We start from the raw sequence: 22,649 nt of genomic DNA, 5'->3' as shown, positions 1-22,649 counted from the left end.
TCTTGGAGCTAATGCCATGGGATCTCTCGATTTAGGTTTTGATTAGATAGTAGCTGGCAAGTTAGCAACAGGAGCTATATTCTCCAAGTCTGGCATGAGTCACAGATTGACACAGTCCGTGGACAGACATTTAAAGAGGTGATTAAGGGGTGTTTGGAGGTCATGGTGAACAAAGCACTGCATTTTTAGTTATATTTGCTTTTGTATCATTATTAAGTCTCTGTAACCCTGAGCGGAATCGTACAAAATCTAATACTACTATAGCCCACGCACTCTTTAATCTCGACAGTGAGTTAACCTGTATGCGAACAAGTGCTGGGATATTTGGAATCAGCATTTGGTCGATCTTATTACCATGTGGAGCTCGGACATTGATCGGCAGCAATAACAACACAGCTCAGCTAGAATCTGAAGGGTCCAACCACAAACAACTACGTATTTTCAACTGAGAGGATGCACAAGTTGACAACGCATCCTCAGAAAGGGGTTTTTTCAGAAAGAACTGATTGGCTAGGGCATGGCTTTTGACAGGTCATTTCCTTCTGTCGGCCATTTCGACATGGTGACGGCTTGAAAAAAAAAGAAAACACCAGAGGTATCGTGCATTAGGTCTCCAGTTCTAGCCCCTGAAAGAGCTTGCTGGTAATGCAGTCCACTAAGTAACAAGTTTGCGCCCTATAAGCCATGGGCGCCATTGCTTGATGATTGACAATGTCTTCCCCCAAACTAGCAATGCTTGAGATCGTGAGTTCGTCCGGTAGCCTATAGTTCGCCCACACCTTGTGCTTTTGGGATAAGTGCAATGGAGACTTCACGGTCGTGCGTCTGATCCATTCTCTCCAGGGGCATGTTGGCGTAGATGATGCTGTCCGATCCACAGGTTACACAATGCATGGCTCGTGAAATGGAATGCAGAGTATAAATCAGCGTGATTCCCCTGTCCCTGTTCATTTCTGCGTCAGTCATTCATTCGACTTTCTGTTGATTGTGATGCGCGTCCTCGTCGTCCTTCGATAGATCATCATGCTCAAGTCAGCACTGTCTTTGGCCTTCATGGCAGCTTCTTGTCTAGCTGTTGACCCTGCTGCGGTCTACACTGGCGGATACTCCGGGGGCAGCGTTCGCCTCCGGATTGGCAATGGAGGAGCTGGCCAAAGTGGCTTGATCAGGGGTACACCGGAATCAACTCGTCCATCAACGACTAGCCTGCTGACTTCGTCATACATAGCTCTCGCCGATGCCTTCATCCAGTCCAGCGTCAAGAACGGCTCCGACCCATTCAAAGTCGCCTGGTACAAGAGCGACACCACCGAGTCCATCAACTACCTCAAGGATGACACCATCGATGTTGGCATCACCTATACCCCCGCTGCTGAAGAGATCGCCATCAAGCAGGGTGTCGCCAAAAGCCCTGCATGGTACGCCTGGCGCGACCACTTTTTGCTAGTTGGACCACCCTCCAACCCGGCCGGACTCAACAAGGCCGACGACATCAAAACCATGTTCTCCAACATCTACGCCGTTGCATCGGCAGGCGACGCCGCCAACGTCACCACTCCCGTTCGCTTCCTGACGCGCTATGACAAGTCAGCCACCAACATCAAGGACTCCCAGCTGTGGATTGAGATCGGACAGGTCAGTCAACCACTCGCTTATCTGAGTACATTGACTGACAAAGACATAGGTCCCTTGGGCGACCAAGTACTCCACGTGGTATCATCAGTACATTGCCTATCCTATTCAAGCCCTGACTGCGGCCATTCTCCTCGAGGAATACACCATCACCGACCGCGGTACCTACCTGTCTATTGACCAGGCACTTGCCAACAAGACCACCATCTACAAGGCTGCCACCGACGACCCTGCCGATCCTCTGCTCAATCCCGCACATATGCTTGTCGGCAAGAAGGCGAGCAACATGGAGATGGCTGACAAATTCACCCAGTGGGTGATCAGTGCCGAAGGTCAGGCTGTCATTACTGGCTTCAAGAAGAACGGAGAGCAGTTGTATACTGCTGCGCCTGCTAACAAAACTGCTCCTTTTAAGCTCTAAAGTGGCGAGGGATATAGAATAGTCATCAGCAGCTTAATATCTATTTTTAATAATTTTGATAATAATTCTTCAATGATTTTTCCGCCTGTTCATAGATTATAATTCTCTTCTTCTTTTCCTTTTTCTAGCTGAGGACTCTAAGGATGCATATATGAAATGGTCTGTAAATTTATACTGTTGGCTATGTATATATTCATTACATTACCCTCCATCTCCCTATAGTCATTCAACAATCTCAACCCCCTACTTCTTCCCTCTTATGTGACTATCTGCCGCTTAATTCAACTAGTTCAATATGAATTTAGGCCCGTATCTCACATGTGATGGTGTGAACTACAAATATACTCTCTGTGAATGTTTTTTCATTGCCTCAGTCAGATCAGACAAGCCTAAGGTTGTGGACCGCATGGAGAGTAGACATATAAAGTGGAAGTAATTGGATGTGAACATGCCACAATGTGAATATTGATTCATACAGCGTGATGCTGTCTTTTATAGATGTGGACGTTTCTCCAGTCACGATTGATGATCCTAAGGCCTGATGTAACTTACAAATGCGTAAGTCACAAAGGAATCTCATATTTGGCTTTCTTGCGTTCGTACAATAGTGTCTAAAGATGCTAAGAGTTTAGTGACTGTTTTTGTGCAGTGTACATTACTACTAGGAGGTCTAAACCCCGTAAATAGGATAGGCAGGGTACTAACTTCGAGTCTGCATTGTATCAAGATAGTGTCAATAGTAATTATTATAATAGCTAGTTTGGCGCTCATCGGCTTACATCCAGGGCATCGACACTGCAATCTAACGGTAAAGGAAAATCCAGACAGTCAAGGTAGGGACAACAATAGCTAATCGGAATATCGCCGAAAAAAGCTCCTTCGGAGTTTGACGGAATTCGGATTCGGCCCAGGGCATTTCTTCCTCTTCACCGGAGTGTGCCGAGCTCGAGACAGTGGTATCTGGGTCTTGGGTGCCCTGGCAGTGGCTGTCGGGGGCTACATTTGGCTCCGAGGGAGCCTGGTCTGATCCAACTGCAAGGCAGTATACCGTAATGTAAAGGGTTGGAATCACTATGATCTCAATGATGCACGAGAGCTTTTCCTGTGTCAAACCTATGGCCCGTGTGACCAGGGGTAGAGAACAATAATAACTCGAAATTGCAGGTATCGAGTGTATCAATAAGGCTTTGAAGACCTGGTGGATGATTGGAGCGGCCTCAGCAAGGTCTTGGAATTTCTGCTGCATCCGCTGTAGGATGGGGATTCGGTTGGGCAGATTCGTGATCAGAGGCGTAAAAAAAAGGCGGATGACTACTAGTGCGGAGCCAATGTAGGCGAATATGCATATGAACAAAGCAGTACACAAGTCTTATAGCGTGGAGAGCACACCGTTGAGGACGTCGCCTTCCAACAGCTTGCCGGCAAGTTGGAGCGTCACTGGCTCCAGTTCAGTGTGTAAAAGCCAGGTGGTCGACACTAGCTCGATCAATGACGAAGACCGCCAGATTGCTCGCACAGCTATGTGCAAGATCACGTAAAATAGACAACGCCAGTGTCCACACATCCACCGTGCCGGAACGCTTGGATCAAAAATTTTTTTCAATTTGGGAGTTTGCTCCAGAAGAAAGAAATGTGAGGCAGATGTGATATCGGGCTCGGCTGCTAATGGCGAGAGCTGGCGTACGCGATCGCAGAGATTATCTGTTAGAGCAGGGGTCGGTGCAATGTTTTTGTGCTCGTTTCTTTTCTCAGATCTACTCGCTTTGCTCTCGTTCTCAACATGATCACCAGAAAAGACAGATCCTCCCACCAGTACACGGCGAGGCCAGCCTCGACGGATTTCATACGAAGTCACACAGTAAAACGTCGAAAGTTCAGCCAGCACAGTCTGCGCGACTAATGCCGTCGTAATCCCTTGGATCAATCGATCATTCGCTGACGCTAGCAGCATCATGTACAGGGGGAGTGTTGCCCCGACGAGAAAGGCACGCCTTGCGAAACACGACCAGTATCCGAGGTCAGGTGGAAAACCATTATGTACGAGGAGCGCTAGGCCCACGTGTGTTTTGGCGAGGTTCAAGATTCTGTAGCCGATTAACAGGATGACTACATTCAAGGCGATTGCACCGGACAGGAATGGGGAGAAAAACCAGATGTTCGACTTGACACCTTGAAAGAATGATTTTTGTCGATTGGGACTGATGAGGTAACTGATCGTCGCGGTGAGGAGAGAAAAAGTGGCTAGCAGCGATGCTGTGTGTTCAGAGTGCGCCATGTATTTAAGAGGTAAAACTCTGCAAGGATTTGATGACCGAAGGATTAGGCCTATACTCGAGGTTCCAGGTAGGTAGCAGACTGGTATTGATATTCATACGACTGCATTTGGTGCTTGTAGTCCTGCCACTGGCGATGTTGTCTCAATTAAGATTTCCATGAAGAAGGCAGCAGTGGGTTTTTGCAGTGGTTGTGGAGGTGTGATTATTCTGGCCCCCACGTCCCTTTGGAGATCAGGGGCTGCGGGCTGTGCCTGTGCCCCTCTATCTGGTTTAAATAAATACATGGCAGCATGAGACACTTTGCTTGTGCCCTTGTTGTGATTTGGTCCACTTTGAACCACCAGTGGCTTGGCTCGCGGATAAGCTGCAGCCTCAGTGATTTCTATGTGGTCTGAATCTAGGAGAACCGTGTAAAAAGCGAAAATAAGCAAACAGAGTGGATCAAAGTAGTGTCACTGAAGATGCGTGCGAAGTGAGATGGGCGATTAACAATACCTACAGCGAAGTAGCCTCTATTTACGTTCTAAATGGATGTGAAATACCTTTGATTATTCATTCCCAATGGCCCTTGACGCCTTGCTCCAAGTGCAGCTAGAAACCCATTGGCGTTAAACATCATGCAAGGTAGTGACCAGGAAGATTATCAGCCCTTGTCTTGCTGTTGTCGTCATAAATCAGGTTAATGGGTTGTATCGTAGATCTAAAAGCAGCTATATACTGCTGCACCTGGTAATAAACCTGCTTCCCTTTTTAAGTTTGCTAGAGGTCTACAATCATTAATAGTTTTATGTCTATCCTTAATAATATTAATAATTAATCTTCAGCAAGTGTTCCACCTATTTATAGGTAAACTTTCTTCTCATTCTTTTTTTTGCTTTACTGAAGGATGCACATGTGAAATGTTATGTTAGTGGTTATGTTATATATTCATTGCATTATGAGCGGTATCAAAATAATGCACAGGATGCTGTGCTGTGATAGGCAGTGGATAGTTAGTTAACATATATCTTCCTGGATGACAAATTCCAGAAATCAAAGAACAACAGTAATGACGTCAGCAGTCTTTAAGCTTTTCGGCTTGTCCGATTTGCTTGCAGGTCTAGAACCGTCGCTATTACTACTTTGTAGACTTTTGTATAGCTACCTCGGCATCCTGATCTAGCAATATAAGTACTTGGTTTCCTGAGAAACTTTCAAACTTAAGCAAAAGGATTCTTCTTTATTTCATTCGGTCACGCACCACAATTCAATATGTCATCAAATCTCTTCCCCGGGGACCCATCCAAGGTGATGGTGATCCGCAAAGTCACACCGGAGATCACCACATTCAGCGTCCCCTTCTCCCGATATGGGCTCTTGAAATTCGGAGGCAGAGGCACACTAGGTGACATACCTGTCTACCCTCTACGAATCTGAGTACTAACAAAACCCAGTAAAACTACGCACCGGCTCCCTCGCAATCATCTCCCCGGTAGCCTTAACCCCCGAAGTTCAAGACATCATCGCCTCTGAAGGCGGCAAAGTCCAATACATCATCGCCCCAGACATCGAGCACCACCTACACGTCACCACCTGGAAGCGCGCCTTCCCCGACGCCCAAATAATCGCTCCAGAAGGCCTCTACGAGAAACGCCAAACCTCACAGTCCTACAAGGACGACCCCGCCTTCGACCACATCTTCACCAAGGACGGCAAACACGCGCTGAGCATCTCTGACGAGTTCCACGCGGACTTCGAGGTCGAGTACATGGACGGCCACGGCAACCGCGAGATCGTCCTCTGCCATAAACCGTCGCGGACGCTGATCGAGGCGGATCTACTGTTTAACCTCCCCTGTGAGGAGCAGTATGCGCGCTCGAAGGAGTCGCCGACGGCGGGGCTGCTGAATCGGGTGTTTATGTCGTTGTTGCAGGCGAGGGCGAGGCCGCCGACAGGGCATCGGCGGTTTGCGTGGTATGTGTTGTCGAAGCAGGATCGGTCGTCGTTTGCGGAGTCGGTGAGGAGGATTTATGCCTGGGATTTTGACCGTGTTGTTCCGTGTCATGGGGATGTTATTGAGCATGGGGGGAAGGAGGTGTTTCGGAGTGTTTTTGAGTGGTTTTTGGAACGATGAATTGTTAGGGTTGTTGTGTTGTTATTGTTGGATACCCGGTGTACTATAGCTGTTCGTATTGCATGTTTATACATGTAATGATTCTTATGTCCCAAGCGACTAATGCAGAATACGACCGATATTCTGGCGTGTCTGAAGCCACGGAGCTAGTGAGAAGGTGAAGACGGCTTCCTATGACTCATTTCTTCAGGAATACGAACACGACTTTCTACGATATATAAAGACTATTCGGAAAAAAATTCATATCACGTTCATAATCATTTAATTCCATATCGACAAATCAACATATCCACCATGTCCTCCACCGTGACCACTTCTCCCGACGGCACGAAACAATTCTACGCAACATCCTCCCCCTACGAAGACATCATCGGCTACTACCGCGCCGTCCGCCACGGCAACCAGATCTTCGTCGCCGGAACTACAGCCGTAGATCCGCAATCCCCGCCTCCGCTCCCCGGATCTTATTCCCCGGCGACGCAAAGCAGCAGACCATCGTCGCTTTGACGGAGAGTGTCAAAGCGGTTAAAGAGCTTGGGGGCGCGGGAGCGAGCAGCATTGTGCGTGTCAAGATGTTCGTTGGGCGCTCGGAGGATTGCATGGCTGTTGGCGAGGGATTCCGGGAGGTGCTGGGGAAGCAGCAGGGTAATGGGGTTGGGGCTGTGGCGACGATGATTGTTGTGCAGAATGGGTTTGTGAATGGGGATATGATGGTTGAGGTGGAGGTTGATGCGATTGTAGATAGTTGAGATCAGAATTGAAAACCTCCTATTTGTGCGTGGAAGGGACTACTACTATGCCATTGTCTCCTTGACCTGTCTGACGAGCTCTTCGACCGTCTGCTCAAAGCTGCGATATTTCACTCCCAGCTCTCTAGTCACTGCTTCCCCGTCCAGCTTGTACGTCGGCCCGGGCCTCTTCCCGACCTCGTAGTTCGTCGTCACTGTTTCACGCGCCCAATCAAACTTCTCCTTGATGATATCCGCCGCATATTCGTAGCAAAACGGCTCCCCGGACGCAGGGACGTATCTCTTCCCGCCAGCTTCCGGTGTCAATAATGCCTGGACGTGCGCTTCCGCGAGATCTCTCACGTCGATCCAGGCAGTGACTCTCGCGGCAGGAAGCGGATCAGCGCCGGCGGCGACGCTCCACAAAACAGCGTTGGATTCATTCAGCTGCGCAATGCTAGCTACGGGATGTACGATCGGCCCGAATACCATTGGCGGACAGAAGGTGACGAGGTCGAAAGCAGGCTTCTCTCTTTCGATGAAGTTCCAGGCTTCGAGCTCGGCGAACTTCTTGGAGCCTCGGTATGCTATTACGGCGCTGGTGGCAGGGTCGACGCTTTCTCCGTAAGTGATTGGGTTCCAGTGGGCGCCGGTGTAGGTGAAGTCCGGCCCTGGATTCTTGGATATGTCAATGACGGAGGCGAACGAGGACGTCAATACCACTCGTTTGACTCTGCTTCCCGGCTTGGCGGAAGCGGCGAGGATTGATTTGACGCCATTGATGGCGGGGAGGATGAGCTCCTGCTCGTTGTTTGTGGTGTTATATGTGAATGGCTAATGATTGGTTAATAGTCTTCTGTAGAATTGGTACGGTGATAGACATACGCTGGCAACGTGAATGACCGCGTCGACCCCTTCCATCACATGGTCGAACACCCCCAGTTTGGAAAAATCCTCGATTTGAACCAACTCAAGCTTGGAGGCATGTTCCGGCCGAGCAGCTATCATCTGCTCACCCTTGGACAATGATCGTGTGGCCCGCGCACGGCAATACCTCGAGCCAACAGGCTGTCCACCACATGGGCACCAATGAAGCCAGTGGCTCCTGTCACTAGTACTCGACTGGGCTTATCAGCGACATGTCCGTTGAGAGTTGAGATTCACAAAATAGTTATTCTTACGATGGCAGTTGCACAGACATGGTAATTGTGTCAAATCACTCGTACGTATTATCGTTACCTTGAATGCTGATGAGGCTGTCTCATCGCGCCCTTTGAATGATCAATGCGGGGAAGCGGAAATCGCTCGGCATTGCGCTCGGAGCTGTTCCGAGATTCCGACAGAAATGAAGACCAAGGACACACTAGTAGGGAAGACTTGTCGGAACTCGGAATAAGTGTCATTGAGTAGGATTCAATCTATGCAAGGTAACCAACATTGTGGAAGGTTAGACACATCCACTGTATATATATATATGATCTATATGTTGCACATTACTGGTGGCGTTAGATCGTGATGCAATGCGAATAGGGACCGCCCAAAGTCAGGCCATTACTGCTGCTTCTGGAGCACCTCTTCGGTTGTTTGAACCAGAATCTCAAACGCGCGTCGGAGGTACTTCTCCTCGGCTGCAGGGTTGGCGCTTACCACCCTGATGGCGTATACACCTGCAATGACAGACGAGGTGATGAAAATCTCACCCCGGGAATTGACGAGCTCGTAGACCTCCTTAGTTATGGCATTTGAAGCGTCGTCAATCTGAGGCACCGAGGACTCGGGATTTGATCGAAGCTTAGGGCTCTTGATCCGGAAGACGGTCAAACAGAATGCAGGTTTGGTGATGATCTCGAATAGATCCGATCGGCTGCGCACCAGGTCGGCAAAGATGTTACCGAGTCCAATGGTCTTGCGAATGAAGGCTTTCATGCCGCTGAGGCCATAGCTGCGCATGACAAACCAAATCTTCAGCGCGCGGAAGCGCCGACCCAGAGAAATGGACCAGTTGCGGTAGTCGATGACCCGGCCAGTCTCGGAGTAGGGGTTGCGCAAGTAAGCAGGAGTGATGTCGAGCGCGTCTGTGAGGTCAAAGCGGTTTCGTACATATAGGCAGCTATCCAAGTTAGCAATCCCAATTTCGAATGAGCCGCTTGGCAGTACCTTGCGTCAAAGTTTACAAGCAACCACTTGTGCATATTCATGTCGAAACTGTCAACACCTTCCGCAAAGTCCTTGGCGATGTACTGCCACTCATCCGCAACAAGCGCAGCACCGGCATAGGCAGCGTCGATATGTACCCAGATTCGCTGCCAATGAGGCTTCTCCTTTAACACAGCCTTGATCTCCGCAAAGCGATCCAACGCGCAAGTGTTGGTCGTACCCATACCTAGCGTGATGTAGTAAGGGGTGAGCCCATCCTTATCGCACTGCTCAAGTACCTCTCGTACCCGTGGACCAGTCATTTCCATATTGTCCTCCAGCCGTGCAGTGACGCTGCGATACCTCGTTCCTGCAAGCAGTGCGCCTTTCGCGGTGCTGCTATGTGCCTGATTACTACCCAGTGCCACAAGTCTCGGTCTCAACTCCATCACACGATCCTCATACTCGACGGTTCCGTCCTTGAGACCCTCGGCCAACGCTTGTTCGCGCACCCTCCTCTCCCGAGCGGCGATCATCACCGTTGCGATTGCATCACTAGCAGTAACTTGAATGACACCACCTCCCTTGTTTTCCGAGCTGCTCAAGAAGCATTCCGGAAGACCCAATGCCTTGGCCATCCAATCCATTACGATCGTCTCCAATTCGGTGCATGCTGGGGAGCAGAGCCAGTTGAAAGCGGGGCGGTGAAAGCGGCGGAGTACATCTCACCCAAGATGCTAGGGTACGTCACACCGGCCGGAAAGAAGGCCATGAAGTTGGGAGATTGCCAGTGAGTCAATCCGGGCTTGATTTTCGTCTCGATATCTGCCTGGATTTGGGACCATTGCTCTGGTTCTTCGGGAGGATCCTCGGGAATCAAGGGGCGAAGGTAACCTGGTTCGACGGTCGGAACAACGCGCTGGGAGGGGAGACCGTCGAAGTAGTCGATGACTATTAAACGCAATTTTTAGCACGGATTTGAATATCATAATGCAGACCACACACTTTCGTCGATCGCCGCATGCGCAGCGGCCCTGAATTGGTCGCGATCCATCTGCGCTGCTGCAAGAGAAGTTTAAGTAGGAAATTCCGAATCTTCCGAGCAAAGTCCCAAATTGAGGGCAGGATATGGGCCAATGAGCGGGGAGATTGAGTATCTGACTGACAAACACAAAGGCAGAATGTCTCTGATACACAGAGAGTCTACAGCAAGTTCTTTCTGAGGAATCGAGGATTGCGAAAGGAGAGAAGGTTTAAAAAGATAAAGGCAGGAGGACCCCTCCATGGCGGGACGAAGACTCTCAGGCGGGATCAATTCCGCAGTGGAGATATGTAACGATACACTATCAGAGTACTATAAATTACACGGAGGCTTCCCAAACGGGAAGGACAGTCCGTAGGGCTCATTCAAAGAACAATGGCCGGGGATTAACGGCTGACCACCGAGACTCTTTGATTAATCTGCTTTGTCTTAATCTATGTTCCACAATGATGACTTCTTGCTTTCACAGGGTCGAGTGAAGCGATGAAAATGAGGTGTCTCAGCAGATTTGAAACCCCCAAATCGACTAAAGAGCTCAAGGAACTTGGCTGAACAATGGGACCTCAGCATTCTTTGCATTTTGCCTGCATCAGATACTCTTATAAGACATCACTTTGTAAATATGTCTCTTATTCATTGCTGTCTCTGATCAATCCTTGCCATCGTCTGCAACGCAAGGACTGCCCGCAAGACGTTTAATAATGACCAGTGAGATGTCTTAAACATAAGAGAAGCTCTTTATATAGAAAGGTATATAAGCAGATGGGAGTGCGTCGAGATGGAACTCGTCAACCATTCCTCTTTACTAATCGCATCTCTTTTATCATCCATACTGCGCACCGAGAGAGCTTCGCAACTAGCGACTTACTAAACCATCATGAGCATCATGGAGATTGACCTGGTCAAGCCAGAGCGCCATGACATCGCTTCGGATGGCGATCTCATTCTGCTTTACAAGAAGCATGCAAACCGGCCTGTCGAGTTGCGAGTCTCAACTACCATCTTGAAATCCCAGTCGATCTACTTCAAAGGCTTGAGTGGGAGGTGGCTCGAGACCCTTCCTGTCCGGCCGGACGGACTGCGCGAGATGGCCTTTGACAGGATCGATCCGGACGCCATGCTGATCGTCATGAAGGCTGCGCACTTGAAGTTCCAAGGGATCCCGGATGAGCTGAATGTGAAGCTGCTTCACAAGATTGCCAAGTATGTGCATATGTTCGACATGTTCCCAGCTGTTTGTACTCTGGCTCGCCCCTGGATCCAATACGTAAGGATGTTTGTTGACCAATGCAATAGTACAGAGCTTGCGGGTTACCTTCTGGGAATCATGTGGGTGTTCAACCTCAAAGAGCAATTCAAGAAGGCAACGCGGTCTATCATCGTCGATTGCAATGCGGTGGATATTGACCTGTCTCGGACGCTCATTGACCAGAGCATGTTCGGTAAGCACCCCATTCCATTCCATTTGTTTCCCTCATAATATTGGATATGTTGACTAACAGGCCCAATAGATGATCTCCTGGCGATACGCCACGAACTGATGCGCGATATGAGTTCTTTGATACAGTCAAAGCTCATCACACCGCTCAGACAGGCCGAGAAGAATGGTAAAGCCATTTGCCACAAGGAATGCGATCATCACATACGCATTCATATGCAAGTGCTGATGGCAGCCCCTCCAAACAAAGAGACCAAGCCGTCGAGGATTGTGGAAGGATTGCGGTTGCTGTCAGACGATCGCAAATTCTACCATAATTCGAGTCGTGACCCTCTTGAGGGATCAAGGAAGCCCCTCTGTATCGGCCGTTTGAACGAGGTCATCTCACAACTCGACAGAATGCTCGAGAAGGTGGAAGGCTTTGACCTGGCAGACTGGAGACCAGAAGCTAGCCAGGATGTGGTCTGGGGTGATGATGTCGAGCCGGAACTGCGCTTGGACTGGCCCTACGACCAGAAATTCAACTTTGACTCGGACTTCGAGCTTAGTCCAAGATCGAGCGCATCGCCTCCGCCTGGCAAGGGAAGGAACGAGTGATCGTCCTATGAAGATAGGCTTGAAGATGGATAGTAGAGATTGTATGAGACACTGTGAGTGCTAAGTTGTGTTTGATCTGTCTGTTTTGTGTCTTACTGGATTTGTGATCATTTGTGATCATTTGTCATCTGGCAGTTGTTTCCCCGCACTTGTTGCTTCCTTTTACTGCGATCATTCACAGAGAATACAGGTCGATTCCATCGCTGTGTCAGTCCGTCATTTTCATATCTTCTACTTAAATCTTCTAGGCTTTCTCACTAATTATCTGAAACCAGTCCAATATGCCTCGTGCCAGAGCAACACTCGATGGGACGGTTCTCGCCGAGTCCGACAACTGGGAGACAGTTGAAGGCAATATCTATGTAAGTCCCCTTCGTCAGTAATTCTGATTATCAAGATCAAAGTTTGGAAATAGTAAATCTTGCCTGAAAACGTATAATTAATCTGTGATAACTGTAGTTTCCACCATCAGCTATAAACAAGTCTCTTTTCACTCCAACGGACTTGTCGACTCATTGCTCCTGGAAGGGAGATGCTTCATACTACACGGTAACCGTCGGAGGTATCACCTTTTGCATCATTATATCATCTTGGGTACGTTAGAGAAATGACCGCTCCGGTACAATAGATAAAACAATTCCGAATGTGGCGTGGTACTACGCCCAGCCTTATGACAAGGCGAAGAATATCAAGGACTATGTTGCTTTCTGTCAGTCCCTTGTACCCCGTCATTCCTGCTGCAAGGCTTTAATTAATGATTTCGCTGGTAGACAAGGATAAGGTGGATATCAGCGTCGAGTAGGATAGGATCATTGGTACTTGGTGTATGGTGCAGTCAGATTTGTAGTTTATGAACAGTGAACGAATCTATTATATGATATACACCATCCTCAAGAGCTCTTAGCTTGTGATTCATCCTCACTCCCACTGTCATGATCATAGTGCTCGTCATACACTTCCTGGTCCAAATCTCGGCCCTTAATAGTCAACTTCTGCATCGGCAAGAAGACAAACAACATCCGACACCACTCCGTATCACTCCGATTCCTATACGAATGCGCCGTTCCTCGCTGGATACTCACATCCCCGCGCCGCAATGTCCGACTCTGCCCAGAATCCAGGATCAGATCGACTTCGCCCTCCAGAACCACTCCGTAGTCAACGCTAACCGTTCGATGCATGGGACTCATCTTTCCCGGACGCAGATCGATCGTTCGTAGGACCGTGCCAAGCGAAGTCGTAAGCCCAGGCGAGGTATGCAGGTACTCATCGTAAGCCTGGACGTCAGCTTCGTCGTCCACAGAAACAGGATTGGATACTGTTGCGTAGAGAAGAGCAATATCCCCATCATCGCTGATTGGCTTCGAGGGGATGTATTCTGGGATTTGAGAGTGGGAGATGAACACCGACTCGCCCTCGGTGCTGTGGGTGGTGATGTAGCGTTTGGTGGTGGGGAGGATGTTCGAATCTTGTGGCATTCTCAGCTGCTCCTAACCGCGCTTGCTGTTGGTTTCACAACTTGGACGGGTGAGTCGTCTTTCCTGCGATTTTCTGAGTTGAGCCGATGGCGGCGATTAGATCGTAATACATACATCATCGCCCAAAAGGGAGCTAGGTACGGTATCCGATAACTCAGGTCCATAGAATAAGTGCATCCACGGTAGCTGTATCAACTACACGGCAGCGTGGCATTTGTCAATTCGGTCAACAAGTCCGTCCAGTCTGGTGTTGCAAAATTCAAGTCCCCGCCACTGTCAAGCATCTCCGTCCATATATCCTCGAGGGGTCTCTCATGACTCTCATTTTGATCGTTGAGAAAAGAGGGGTCTGCGGGCGAACCTTTTGTATCAGTTGCATTTGCCGAGTCTCGATAAGAAACGAGTTGCGCTGGCTCTGCCACAGCGGTAGCACCCAAGGCAGGAGACGATGGTAAATTCGAAGGCTGTCCATCGGCGGAGGAGTGCTTGGCACTTTTCCAGTGCTTTTGCAGCACGTCCATCATGGCCTGGATACCCTGACTAACCAAGGACGATGTTCGTTGAGCCTGGCTGAGCATACGACACGCATCAAGCACCTCTTGCTTCCTCTTATCAGCCAGAAGGTCATCCCAGTTGAAGCACACATCCATCAGAAGAATCACTGCAGCCATGAAAACGTGATGCATCACAGACCAGACAGTGGATGTTGGCGGCATGAACTTTGGTTCGTCCTCGTCCATGATTCTCTTGATTTCCAGCACTTTACGCGCAGACTGGAGGCAGATGACGTGCGAATACGAATACGCGGGCTCTCGTGCTCCCCGGATAAAGTACAGACGGTGCAGTCGGCAGAAACGCGAATGATAAGCTTGCTGCAAAAGACACCTCGGCCGGCTACGATAGAGGGCTGCAAAACGACGCCTGGAAACAGTATCGAGCCGATAGAAATCCGGAAGATTGTTATATGCTTGATGCAGCTTGCGGTCCAATTCGAGGATTTTGTGGTAGCCGACGTCGATTCCATGCATGTGTTCGTATGCCGTCATGTCCACTATTTCGCGACATACGACTGCCAGGTTGAGTCGCTGAAGAGTGTAGGACATCTGCGTTGGCTCGGATATTGGCGATGGTGTGGCGGCTGCTCTGCCCTGGATGTCTTCATCATCAATATTCAATGGTTTCCGGACATTCATGAGCTGGGGGTTAATCAAATATGTCCACTCCTGGGGACCGCTCAAGAAACCTAACAGCCTGCAGAAAGAATTAGCCCAATACTATGCCATCGGATGGCGAGAGCTTACCAATCAAAACTCGCTATATCCCACCAAAGTCGTCTCTTTAGTTCAAGCTCAAGTGCGTCGAATCCATGCGCTTCCCTTTCTTCTCGACTGGGGGACGAGTCAGTGCAATGCAGCATGAGACTTTTTGCCTGACCAATGATCGTCCCGTGTAGAAACAGAGCGCAGACCGATGAGTGGAAACTTGGATTAGGCAGATAATGCATGACAATGAGCGACGCCTGGAGTCCCTCAAGGGTGGGACATGCAATGTAATTGCTCCTTATCAATGCGGCACCGGTTAAGAAAATGAATTCGCGGCTACATTTCTCCGCGAAGGTGGATATACCATTGGAATACTGAAAATAAACAGAGCTGGCCAATATGCTGAACAGTAGCACTACGTGGGCTAAATCGACCGGTATGCCTTTTTCGATGCAATGGTAAATGCGATTGATTTGATCTTCGACACGCGACGGAATGATGACATGATACAGATAATCGATGTATTGACAATAGTATCTGAACAGTGCCATTGTTCTCGACATCTCTGGGAGGTAAGACGCAAGATCGACCGTCATCGGATTTTCACTCGATGCCAACCGATGCCGAAAGAAATTTGGGACCACTTCACCAAGGCGTGAATCTCCATTGTCCCCGGATGGGTCATGAGCAGCTTCAGACTGGCTGATTTCGTCCTGCAGATGCCTCGAAACTACAGTTGGAACTCGATCTGACATGACGATATTTTCTAGCCAGTCCGCTGTTTTGACCGATTCATTACTCGTCCGCATTGGTCGAGGATCCGTGATAGAAGGAGCAATAATGTCGCCAGCCTCCCTCGGCTGGCCTCTAATACCTTGGCTTGGAGCAGTATTAGTGTGGCTTGCATTTTCCACTTCAACTATCGCAGGTTCAATCCTCTCCAGCGATATACCATAGCTGCAGGACAGCCTTCGAGTAACACAGCTGCTGCATGGTCGCTGACGATTGCATTTGAGCTTCTTCCGCCGACAAGATTCGCAGGACACTGGATCTTGTCTGGGGGCCTTTTTGCCCCTGTATCGGATAAGTTTGGAGCAGATTTGCGCTTCATATCCCTTATTGTGATTGTTGAAATGATTGAGGGGTCCGTTGTAGCAACAAGCCGTAGGACCCGAACCTTATTTGGCTATTTCGGTGTCATGCTAGCTTATTAGTCTGACAATTGATGCGAAATAGACGTTGGATGGTTCTTAGGGAAAGAAAAGAGAAAAAGAAACAGAAAAAAGGAGTTGGCATGTTGCACTGCTTAATTTTGATTACGTCATCTAAACCAAACACTTCCTGCTTCATTTTGATCTGAGAGAGTTGAGTAAGGGGATCTACTACTTCAAGATATCATTTTCGCACAATCTACAACAAAAGCAGGCAGGTCAAGCCGGCACCTCCATTGGGAAGATTGACATTGGACAGGAAATACGCCTCCGATGTGCAATGAAATGACACGATTTGGATTTCCATTTTTAATGGTATAAAGCACAATCTAGCCTTGTAGAGCTCATCCATCATGTGCGTATATGCCATCGACTCTAAGACACCTCTGTGACTGCTCCCATTCTTCAATCCCCACAACACCCACCTTGAGAAAGGAGTCATCCTCATCAATACGCTTTCTTAGTGGCCCGTTGAGCAGTTCTGTCACATCCCACTTTGCCCATACAAACCTCCCATGCAAGAACCTTGCTTCTGGAGACGCAGCCCACACAGCAAACTGCCCCGGTAAATTCTCTGCATCGGCGTCAGCGCTCTCTGCATACGTTCAACAGATCTTCAAAGTGGCGCATGCTAGTTACCATCGTCCCATCGAGGGTCATCCTTCTCGAAACCCGCGAGTTCTGCCAGTTCTGTGAAGACACCGCCAGGATGGTAGCTAACTATCTGGAGCTCTTCCGGAGGGACGTCCTTAGCGATCTGTTGCACTAGCATTGTCCCCGCACTCTTAGTGGCTGCGTAGCTTGGGTACTGGCCGGTGAGTTTACTCTCGTGGATCGCAAGAGAAGCCAAATTGATAAGTGCCTGCCCGCCCTCGTCAACATCAAGTCACCCGAATAAATACAGTGGGTCTGCGCTCACTTTTTGGCGGACTTTAGCACCTGGCTGCTTGTACAACCGTTCGGTAAAGTCAAGGTGTGCCCATACATTGATAATGTACTCTTCCCACACCTTGTCCCTGCCTAGGTCGAGAATAGGCTGCGGTGAGAGCTTGGCTGCGTTAAGCACGACGACGTCGACAAAAGTATTGTCGTTTGCTAGGCCATTCCACAGCCTATCAACGGACTCGGCGTCGGCAATGTCGCATCTGAGCCCTACGGTCTGAGTCGAGGGAAACTCGGATGCGAGGCGTGTTGCGGCGGAGGCAACCAAGTTGTCCCGCCGGCCGATGATGATAAGCCTTTTTGCGCTGGCCTGGGCGAAAGCCCGCGCGATGGCATAACCTATGCCCGTGTGGCCGCCCGTGATGAGCACAGTCTTCCCTGCCTGCGAGAGCTCAGGCCGCGACGGCGCGATTGCATGATAGGGAGCATTGTGAACTGTCTGGGTGAAGGCGAAGCCTGGTGGCAAGGTGATAGTAGAAGACATGGTTGTTTTAATTGTTTTAAGAGGTCGAGGCTGAGAACTCGAATAGAGACTCTGGAGTCTGAACGTTGACACTGCAAGGAGAGATATAGTTAGGGTACAAGGCTATAAACAAACCATCCAGATCTCAAAGGGAAAGAAGCTCTATTTATGAGGTTCACACTCCCTTTCTTACACTTCCTAGAACCAGCCCTACAACGGCGCATCCGGTTCCCGCCAGCTGTGTTAACAAAGACAGTGATAGCCCCAACTACAAACCTTAGCATGGTCCATTACATGTGCCAACTCCGCCAACTCCGCAACATACTTCAAACTCCGCAAAGCCTCCGCCGGATCCCAGTAAGAACCGTATGCGCGATTTTCGAGGCCTGTACTCTCAACGCTGCCCTTGTCGCCGCCACTCTCTCGCTTTCATCTTAATCAAAGGGCCGTTCACCCAACGGCTAGTTACATGGTCAAATGTTGATTGACGGAACTCGGCGACTACGCTACCGATCCGGTGCCACCTTTCCTGGATCCATTACGGCACTTGGCCATGAACTTAGCGACTTTGTTAATGTCTTCTAACTACGCGGAATCATGTCAACCGGGCGCGAGATTATAGGACGCATAGACTATCCACAGTCTCCACGAGCCAGTACGAATTTGGCCGCAGTTATGTTCTTGCTCCAGGCAAAAACAATGGGTCAGTCCTGCTCCTTGGAGATGCCGTTTCGATCAACTATCGCCTGAAAAAACCTAGTGAGACGTGGTGGAAATGAGACTGGTATGGAATTAAAAACTGGCGGAGGTTGCACCGAAATTCATCAGCAGAGTACTGGAAAATGCTCTGTTTGCAAAATCTCCGCCGTTAGGAGTCATAAGCTAGATTGGTGGCGTCGACCTTCCAGATCCATCTGTAAGTTATTGTCCTGCCTCTTCGTCCGGCAATGGAGTGGCCGTATCACGGATCGTTATGAGTGGACCTTTGTCCCGTGCTGCGCTAGAATTCGTTCTTCTTCTTCACCCCTCAGCCAGCACTACGAGTCACCTGTGCACGCACATCCCGAGGATCACTGACAGCCTGTGTTGGGGGCACAGACTTGACTAAGCAGACCATGGATAATCTTTGGGATCCGTTGAGGGCTCATGCATGCTCATGCTGGTTTCAGGATTGTGATATGACAGGCAGTGGGCTTGGCTGTTCAACCTTCTCTCGTTGCGCGTACCCTGCTCATCCGGTAGTTAGCCAGCGTGACATATATCAACCTGTCCGCCTAGCATCATATCCACGGCGCAGAGGGGCCCCGGGGGCCCAAGCACATCCTGCCCAATATGAGTAAAGGGAACAGGGAGCTTATATTCGCCCTTTTCCATCATCGACATGCGTCTTAAGCCTCCTTATTGGGTCCCCTCTACCACTGCTAGATACGAGGGCTAGATTCTTAGCGGATGAGCCTTTTGAATCTGCAAAAAGGGAATTTTAAACCGGTCACAGAGATGATGTGGTAGATGGATGAAGAGGGGATGCACCATCCCCGATAATAAATTGTTCCATCGTCGCAACACCTACAAAGCTGCACTCGAACAAGACCAGTTAGTAAGGCACAACCAGAGAAGCTTGGGGACTGTTGCAATAGGACAGGTATGAGACTCACGCAGCAAGCATGATCCATGAGAGGGGATCGACATCCACAGGCTTAGCCACCTTGGCAAAATCCTCGATGAAAAAGTTCTGCACAAATGTCTGCCGTTGTCGATGCCACGCGAGGAAGAAGGTGGGACTGCTATCAGCTCTCCAGAGGGAGCCAGATGCCGTCCATCGGTGCACGCGTACAAAATGTCCCGGGTCAGGCATGTTGGTGTCCTTGCAACCCGACCACTTGAGCAGCGCATAGAAGGCGATAAATGAGTAGCCCATGAGGATGGTCCGTCGGAGGGACTCATTGAAAATCCAACTCTGGAGGCATAGATATTCAAATCAGTCAGGGTGGCCATTAGAAAGCAGATAAGTGGCGCTCGAAACATACCTCCCACGACGCGGGAGCCCTCTGTCTCACCTCGGCTTCTTCCAGGAGACACATCTCTGCCAAGTTGTCTCTGTATTGTTCGAGCTCGAGAAGCCATGCTTCGAGGGTAGTCATATCCCGCTCTGCCTGGGAGCGGAGCCCGATATCCCCATCGAACACCCTCAAAACCTGGTACATCCAGAGAGCCTGCGTGTTCGCTAGTTTTTCATATACTGTATTTGTCGCGCCAGTTCCCACATCAGCCGGGCCCTGAGCCTGAGCATGCGCTGCCGTAGTGGTCGTCGACTCGTGCGATTGTGTCGTCTCGTGGTGATGACGACTGTGTGCAGCTTCCTTGGGCACAGCCAGGAGATCATCGACTCCCTCGGAGAGGACGCGCAGGGCCCAGTCACGATTGCTGTCGTTGTGAGCGGCATATGCAGACACTGCGGCATACAGTGTGATTATAGAGCGCGGTATGTTTTGGCGATAGAGGTGACGGTGAAGGAAAGGTGCCTCCTTAGTTCGGACAAAGACACCAGGTATCTCCTTAATTGACTTGGTCATGAGGCCGATCTTGGACTCGGACTGGTAGAGCCTCCAAGGTTGGAAGTCCTCCTGCTCCATGAATGGTGAGCCATGTCAAGCACTAGATAGGGTTCACAGTTGCGTAGTATAAGTCATAATAGTGCCTAGATGGTGACGAAGGTCTCCAACGTTGAGATGGAATTGCACTTTCAAGTTGGCGTAGGACAGGTGGCAAGGCAGGCAATATTAAGCATAATATGATGGATTGCGCAGTTCACGAGGACAGGAAATTACTTACAGAAACATCGCGACCTTCATCTATGGAAACCCGGTAATTAGCGTGCAGTGGCGAGCCGGAAATCCTGGATATCGCGGTCATACTAGTCTGGTCCTGGATCGCTAGACCGTGCCACGGCTGCATGTCAAAGGGTTGGGGTGTGCCTGTCATGTAATCCGTGAGGTTGTCGAAGTTTAAAAAGGACAGGTCGAATGAGGGTGTTGGGCCGACGAGTGGCATCTGAGGGTTCTCCGCGTCTGCAGCACTGGAAGGGAACAGCTCTTGGATCAGAGGAGGCCCATGTACTGAGGGGCTGCCAAATTCAAACTCGGCGCCAGGAATTATGGACGGCTCATCAGGTACAATGATAAGATCTCCGAAGTCGACATCCACAGCGTGTGTGGTAGAGTTGTCCGAACCAGATGCCGCGGGGTTCTTGTGGTAAAGACAAGATAAGCCTCTCTCAGCGCAACGAGTGCACTGCGGAGTTCGCTTGTCGCAGCGCCGTTTGCTGCGGACACAAGCATTGCAGCTTTTCTGCCGCGACTTGTCGCTGGTCCAGGGATTGACCATGACCCCTGCACTATGAGGGATGAGGGAGATCGGGTGTAACTATCGACAAGTTCGACGAAGCGAAGGCGGCGCGTGATGGCGATTCTTCGATGCTTCGGTAGGAAACAAAGGCTATCTTCTGAAAGCTGTATCCAGAAATACCTCTTGCGCAGCGAAGGGGGATTAATCAGTAGCTGTCCCCGTAACCTGTTAGGAAAGGGGCATTTAGCGATCCCGGCCTGTTATTATTATTCCAAGGTTCACCCGTATCATCCGCTTTTCCGCGCTCTGGCGATAGCTAGGCTAACCATATATATATTAGTCATCCAAAGAACATCGGGTGGGTGTCCTACTGGGTACATGATCTATTGGATGACGATCCCTGGCCTGGTCAAGAGAGACCCTCAATTCATGAGCTTGACCTCTGCATTTTTAGCTACGGCATTTTAATTATCCATCGGATTTCAGTAAAACGACAACAAATACAGCGTATGCTGTAATGGTATTATCTTGCTCAATTGGACAGTGCAGGCGCCTTGCCAACCCACTTAGAATCCCCGGTTATATGGTCCAAAACCCAAGTCGCCAAACTCTTTCTAGATAAGAACATACCATCGTCTCCAGTTCCTGTATATGAAGCGGTGACAGGTGCATTGGGCCCATTGGTTAAAAACGGCACTCGGAACAAAGTACACTTGAGTTGCGAGACATCTTGAGATGCTACAAACTCACCAAGGCCCCTGAACTCGTCATAAGCAGACCCGCCTATGATCTTGATAAGAACAACCGATGCTTTCCACTTAAGACCGCCTTTGTCTTGTGGTGCAGGATATGAGCATGTGCCAAGAACCATTGCCCTGTCGTAGTGACTCTCCACCAGAATAGGAAATATGCGTTTCATAGCATCGGTCACAGGCTTAACCATCCAGTCAACATGTATATTCAAAAGGTAACAGAGTGGGCTGATTCTTTGACGTACCGTTCCTTTTGACTTTGATACGGGTCCTGCAAATGAGACAAAGACTGTAGGGCCGGAAGTTGCCGCGCGCTGGAAACTAGCAATATCTTCCAGGGTGCCTTTCACAACTGAGACATTTACACTGTTGCGTATCTCATTAGGAAGCTTTTCTGGGCTTCGCACATAAAGGGTTAATGTGTGCCCTTGCAACAGTGCGGCGTTGCAGAATTCTAAGCCCGATGGCCCTATCACAAGTTGAGAAAGTCAACCTAAAACATTGTTTGTAACAGAAATGGCTCACCAGTAGCTCCGATAACTAGTATGTGTGCTTTTGCCATCCTCAGAGGGCTGTATCAATCGTTGGGTTAGCGATTGGATGCGCAGCAATGAATGATTCTGTTTGGTATGCTTCAGGAAAACCAGGATGAGCTGTGAGTGAAGTTTTATGGATTACAGCTCCTGTTATTGACCTGGGCACGTATAGAAGACGGACCCCGGACTTCTATACATACCCCGGATGCAAATTGCATCCGACTGACAAATCCTCAAGTTGAGTTTAACTAACCCGAGTACCCATGGTAATGGGACT

At 49.5% G+C, this 22,649-nt stretch overlaps 9 protein-coding genes across 9 annotated transcripts; 5 read left to right on the top strand and 4 right to left on the bottom strand.

Moving 5' to 3' along the window:
• Positions 1-734: 734 nt before the first annotated feature.
• On the top strand, positions 735-2,065 carry P174DRAFT_445953 (uncharacterized protein). The gene is made up of 3 exons (XM_024828459.1): positions 735-1,171; positions 1,229-1,635; positions 1,685-2,065. Exons 1-3 carry the CDS (start codon positions 1,024-1,026, stop codon positions 2,051-2,053), a joined length of 924 nt encoding a protein of 307 aa, XP_024678035.1. The 5' UTR covers positions 735-1,023; the 3' UTR covers positions 2,054-2,065.
• Positions 2,066-2,855: 790 nt separating this feature from the next.
• Positions 2,856-4,613, bottom strand: P174DRAFT_516089 (uncharacterized protein; the record flags this gene model as incomplete). The annotated part of the gene is made up of 3 exons (XM_024832278.1): positions 2,856-3,421; positions 3,443-4,214; positions 4,428-4,613. 3 exons carry the CDS (start codon positions 4,611-4,613, stop codon positions 2,856-2,858), a joined length of 1,524 nt encoding a protein of 507 aa, XP_024678034.1.
• A 967-nt stretch (positions 4,614-5,580) lies between these two features.
• Positions 5,581-6,442, top strand: P174DRAFT_378732 (uncharacterized protein; the record flags this gene model as incomplete). The annotated part of the gene is made up of 2 exons (XM_024822856.1): positions 5,581-5,713; positions 5,763-6,442. 2 exons carry the CDS (start codon positions 5,581-5,583, stop codon positions 6,440-6,442), a joined length of 813 nt encoding a protein of 270 aa, XP_024678033.1.
• A 294-nt stretch (positions 6,443-6,736) lies between these two features.
• Positions 6,737-7,191, top strand: P174DRAFT_425361 (YjgH family protein; the record flags this gene model as incomplete). The annotated part of the gene is made up of 2 exons (XM_024825281.1): positions 6,737-6,871; positions 6,931-7,191. The coding sequence occupies 2 exons, from the start codon at positions 6,737-6,739 to the stop codon at positions 7,189-7,191; spliced, it is 396 nt and encodes a 131-aa protein (XP_024678032.1).
• A 45-nt stretch (positions 7,192-7,236) lies between these two features.
• On the bottom strand, positions 7,237-10,519 carry P174DRAFT_516086 (putative aromatic-L-amino-acid decarboxylase; the record flags this gene model as incomplete). The annotated part of the gene is made up of 7 exons (XM_024832277.1): positions 10,312-10,519; positions 10,036-10,257; positions 9,328-9,979; positions 8,774-9,280; positions 8,217-8,292; positions 8,056-8,187; positions 7,237-8,004 (listed from the first exon to the last, which is right to left on the bottom strand). Exons 1-7 carry the CDS (start codon positions 10,358-10,360, stop codon positions 7,237-7,239), a joined length of 2,406 nt encoding a protein of 801 aa, XP_024678031.1. The 5' UTR covers positions 10,361-10,519.
• A 715-nt stretch (positions 10,520-11,234) lies between these two features.
• P174DRAFT_414404 (uncharacterized protein) lies at positions 11,235-12,425 on the top strand (the record flags this gene model as incomplete). Its single annotated transcript, XM_024824391.1, has 2 exons — positions 11,235-11,790; positions 11,860-12,425. 2 exons carry the CDS (start codon positions 11,235-11,237, stop codon positions 12,381-12,383), a joined length of 1,080 nt encoding a protein of 359 aa, XP_024678030.1. The 3' UTR covers positions 12,384-12,425.
• A 233-nt stretch (positions 12,426-12,658) lies between these two features.
• On the top strand, positions 12,659-13,214 carry P174DRAFT_445946 (DUF427 domain-containing protein). Its single transcript, XM_024828458.1, has 2 exons — positions 12,659-12,745; positions 12,843-13,214. Exons 1-2 carry the CDS (start codon positions 12,665-12,667, stop codon positions 12,984-12,986), a joined length of 225 nt encoding a protein of 74 aa, XP_024678029.1. The 5' UTR covers positions 12,659-12,664; the 3' UTR covers positions 12,987-13,214.
• A 59-nt stretch (positions 13,215-13,273) lies between these two features.
• P174DRAFT_507712 (transcription factor domain-containing protein) lies at positions 13,274-17,854 on the bottom strand (the record flags this gene model as incomplete). Its single annotated transcript, XM_024831397.1, has 8 exons — positions 17,254-17,854; positions 16,974-17,196; positions 16,719-16,929; positions 15,163-16,197; positions 14,061-15,112; positions 13,976-13,994; positions 13,466-13,805; positions 13,274-13,375 (listed from the first exon to the last, which is right to left on the bottom strand). The coding sequence occupies exons 1-8, from the start codon at positions 17,758-17,760 to the stop codon at positions 13,274-13,276; spliced, it is 3,489 nt and encodes a 1,162-aa protein (XP_024678028.1). The 5' UTR covers positions 17,761-17,854.
• A 1,536-nt stretch (positions 17,855-19,390) lies between these two features.
• On the bottom strand, positions 19,391-22,398 carry P174DRAFT_425355 (uncharacterized protein; the record flags this gene model as incomplete). The annotated part of the gene is made up of 6 exons (XM_024825280.1): positions 19,391-19,696; positions 19,767-20,363; positions 20,572-21,128; positions 21,715-22,018; positions 22,082-22,305; positions 22,362-22,398. The coding sequence occupies 6 exons, from the start codon at positions 22,396-22,398 to the stop codon at positions 19,391-19,393; spliced, it is 2,025 nt and encodes a 674-aa protein (XP_024678027.1).
• Positions 22,399-22,649: the final 251 nt, after the last annotated feature.

This window comes from Aspergillus novofumigatus, assembly GCF_002847465.1.
Source record: "Aspergillus novofumigatus IBT 16806 chromosome Unknown P174scaffold_10, whole genome shotgun sequence".
NCBI lineage: Eukaryota > Fungi > Ascomycota > Eurotiomycetes > Eurotiales > Aspergillaceae > Aspergillus > Aspergillus novofumigatus.
The sequence above is the reverse complement of the archived record's forward strand: the minus strand, read 5'-3'. Positions and strand labels throughout refer to the sequence as shown.

Bases quoted from the DNA above. Each gene is read 5' to 3' on its own strand.
- P174DRAFT_445953 (XM_024828459.1), top strand. From the start codon at position 1,024: ATGCTCAAGTCAGCACTGTCTTTGGCCTTCATGGCAGCTTCTTGTCTA. The intron at 1,172-1,228 runs GTACACCGGAAT...CGTCATACATAG, and splicing joins CCAAAGTGGCTTGATCAGGG to CTCTCGCCGATGCCTTCATC. The intron at 1,636-1,684 runs GTCAGTCAACCA...ACAAAGACATAG, and splicing joins TGTGGATTGAGATCGGACAG to GTCCCTTGGGCGACCAAGTA.
- P174DRAFT_445946 (XM_024828458.1), top strand. From the start codon at position 12,665: ATGCCTCGTGCCAGAGCAACACTCGATGGGACGGTTCTCGCCGAGTCC. The intron at 12,746-12,842 runs GTAAGTCCCCTT...TGATAACTGTAG, and splicing joins CAGTTGAAGGCAATATCTAT to TTTCCACCATCAGCTATAAA.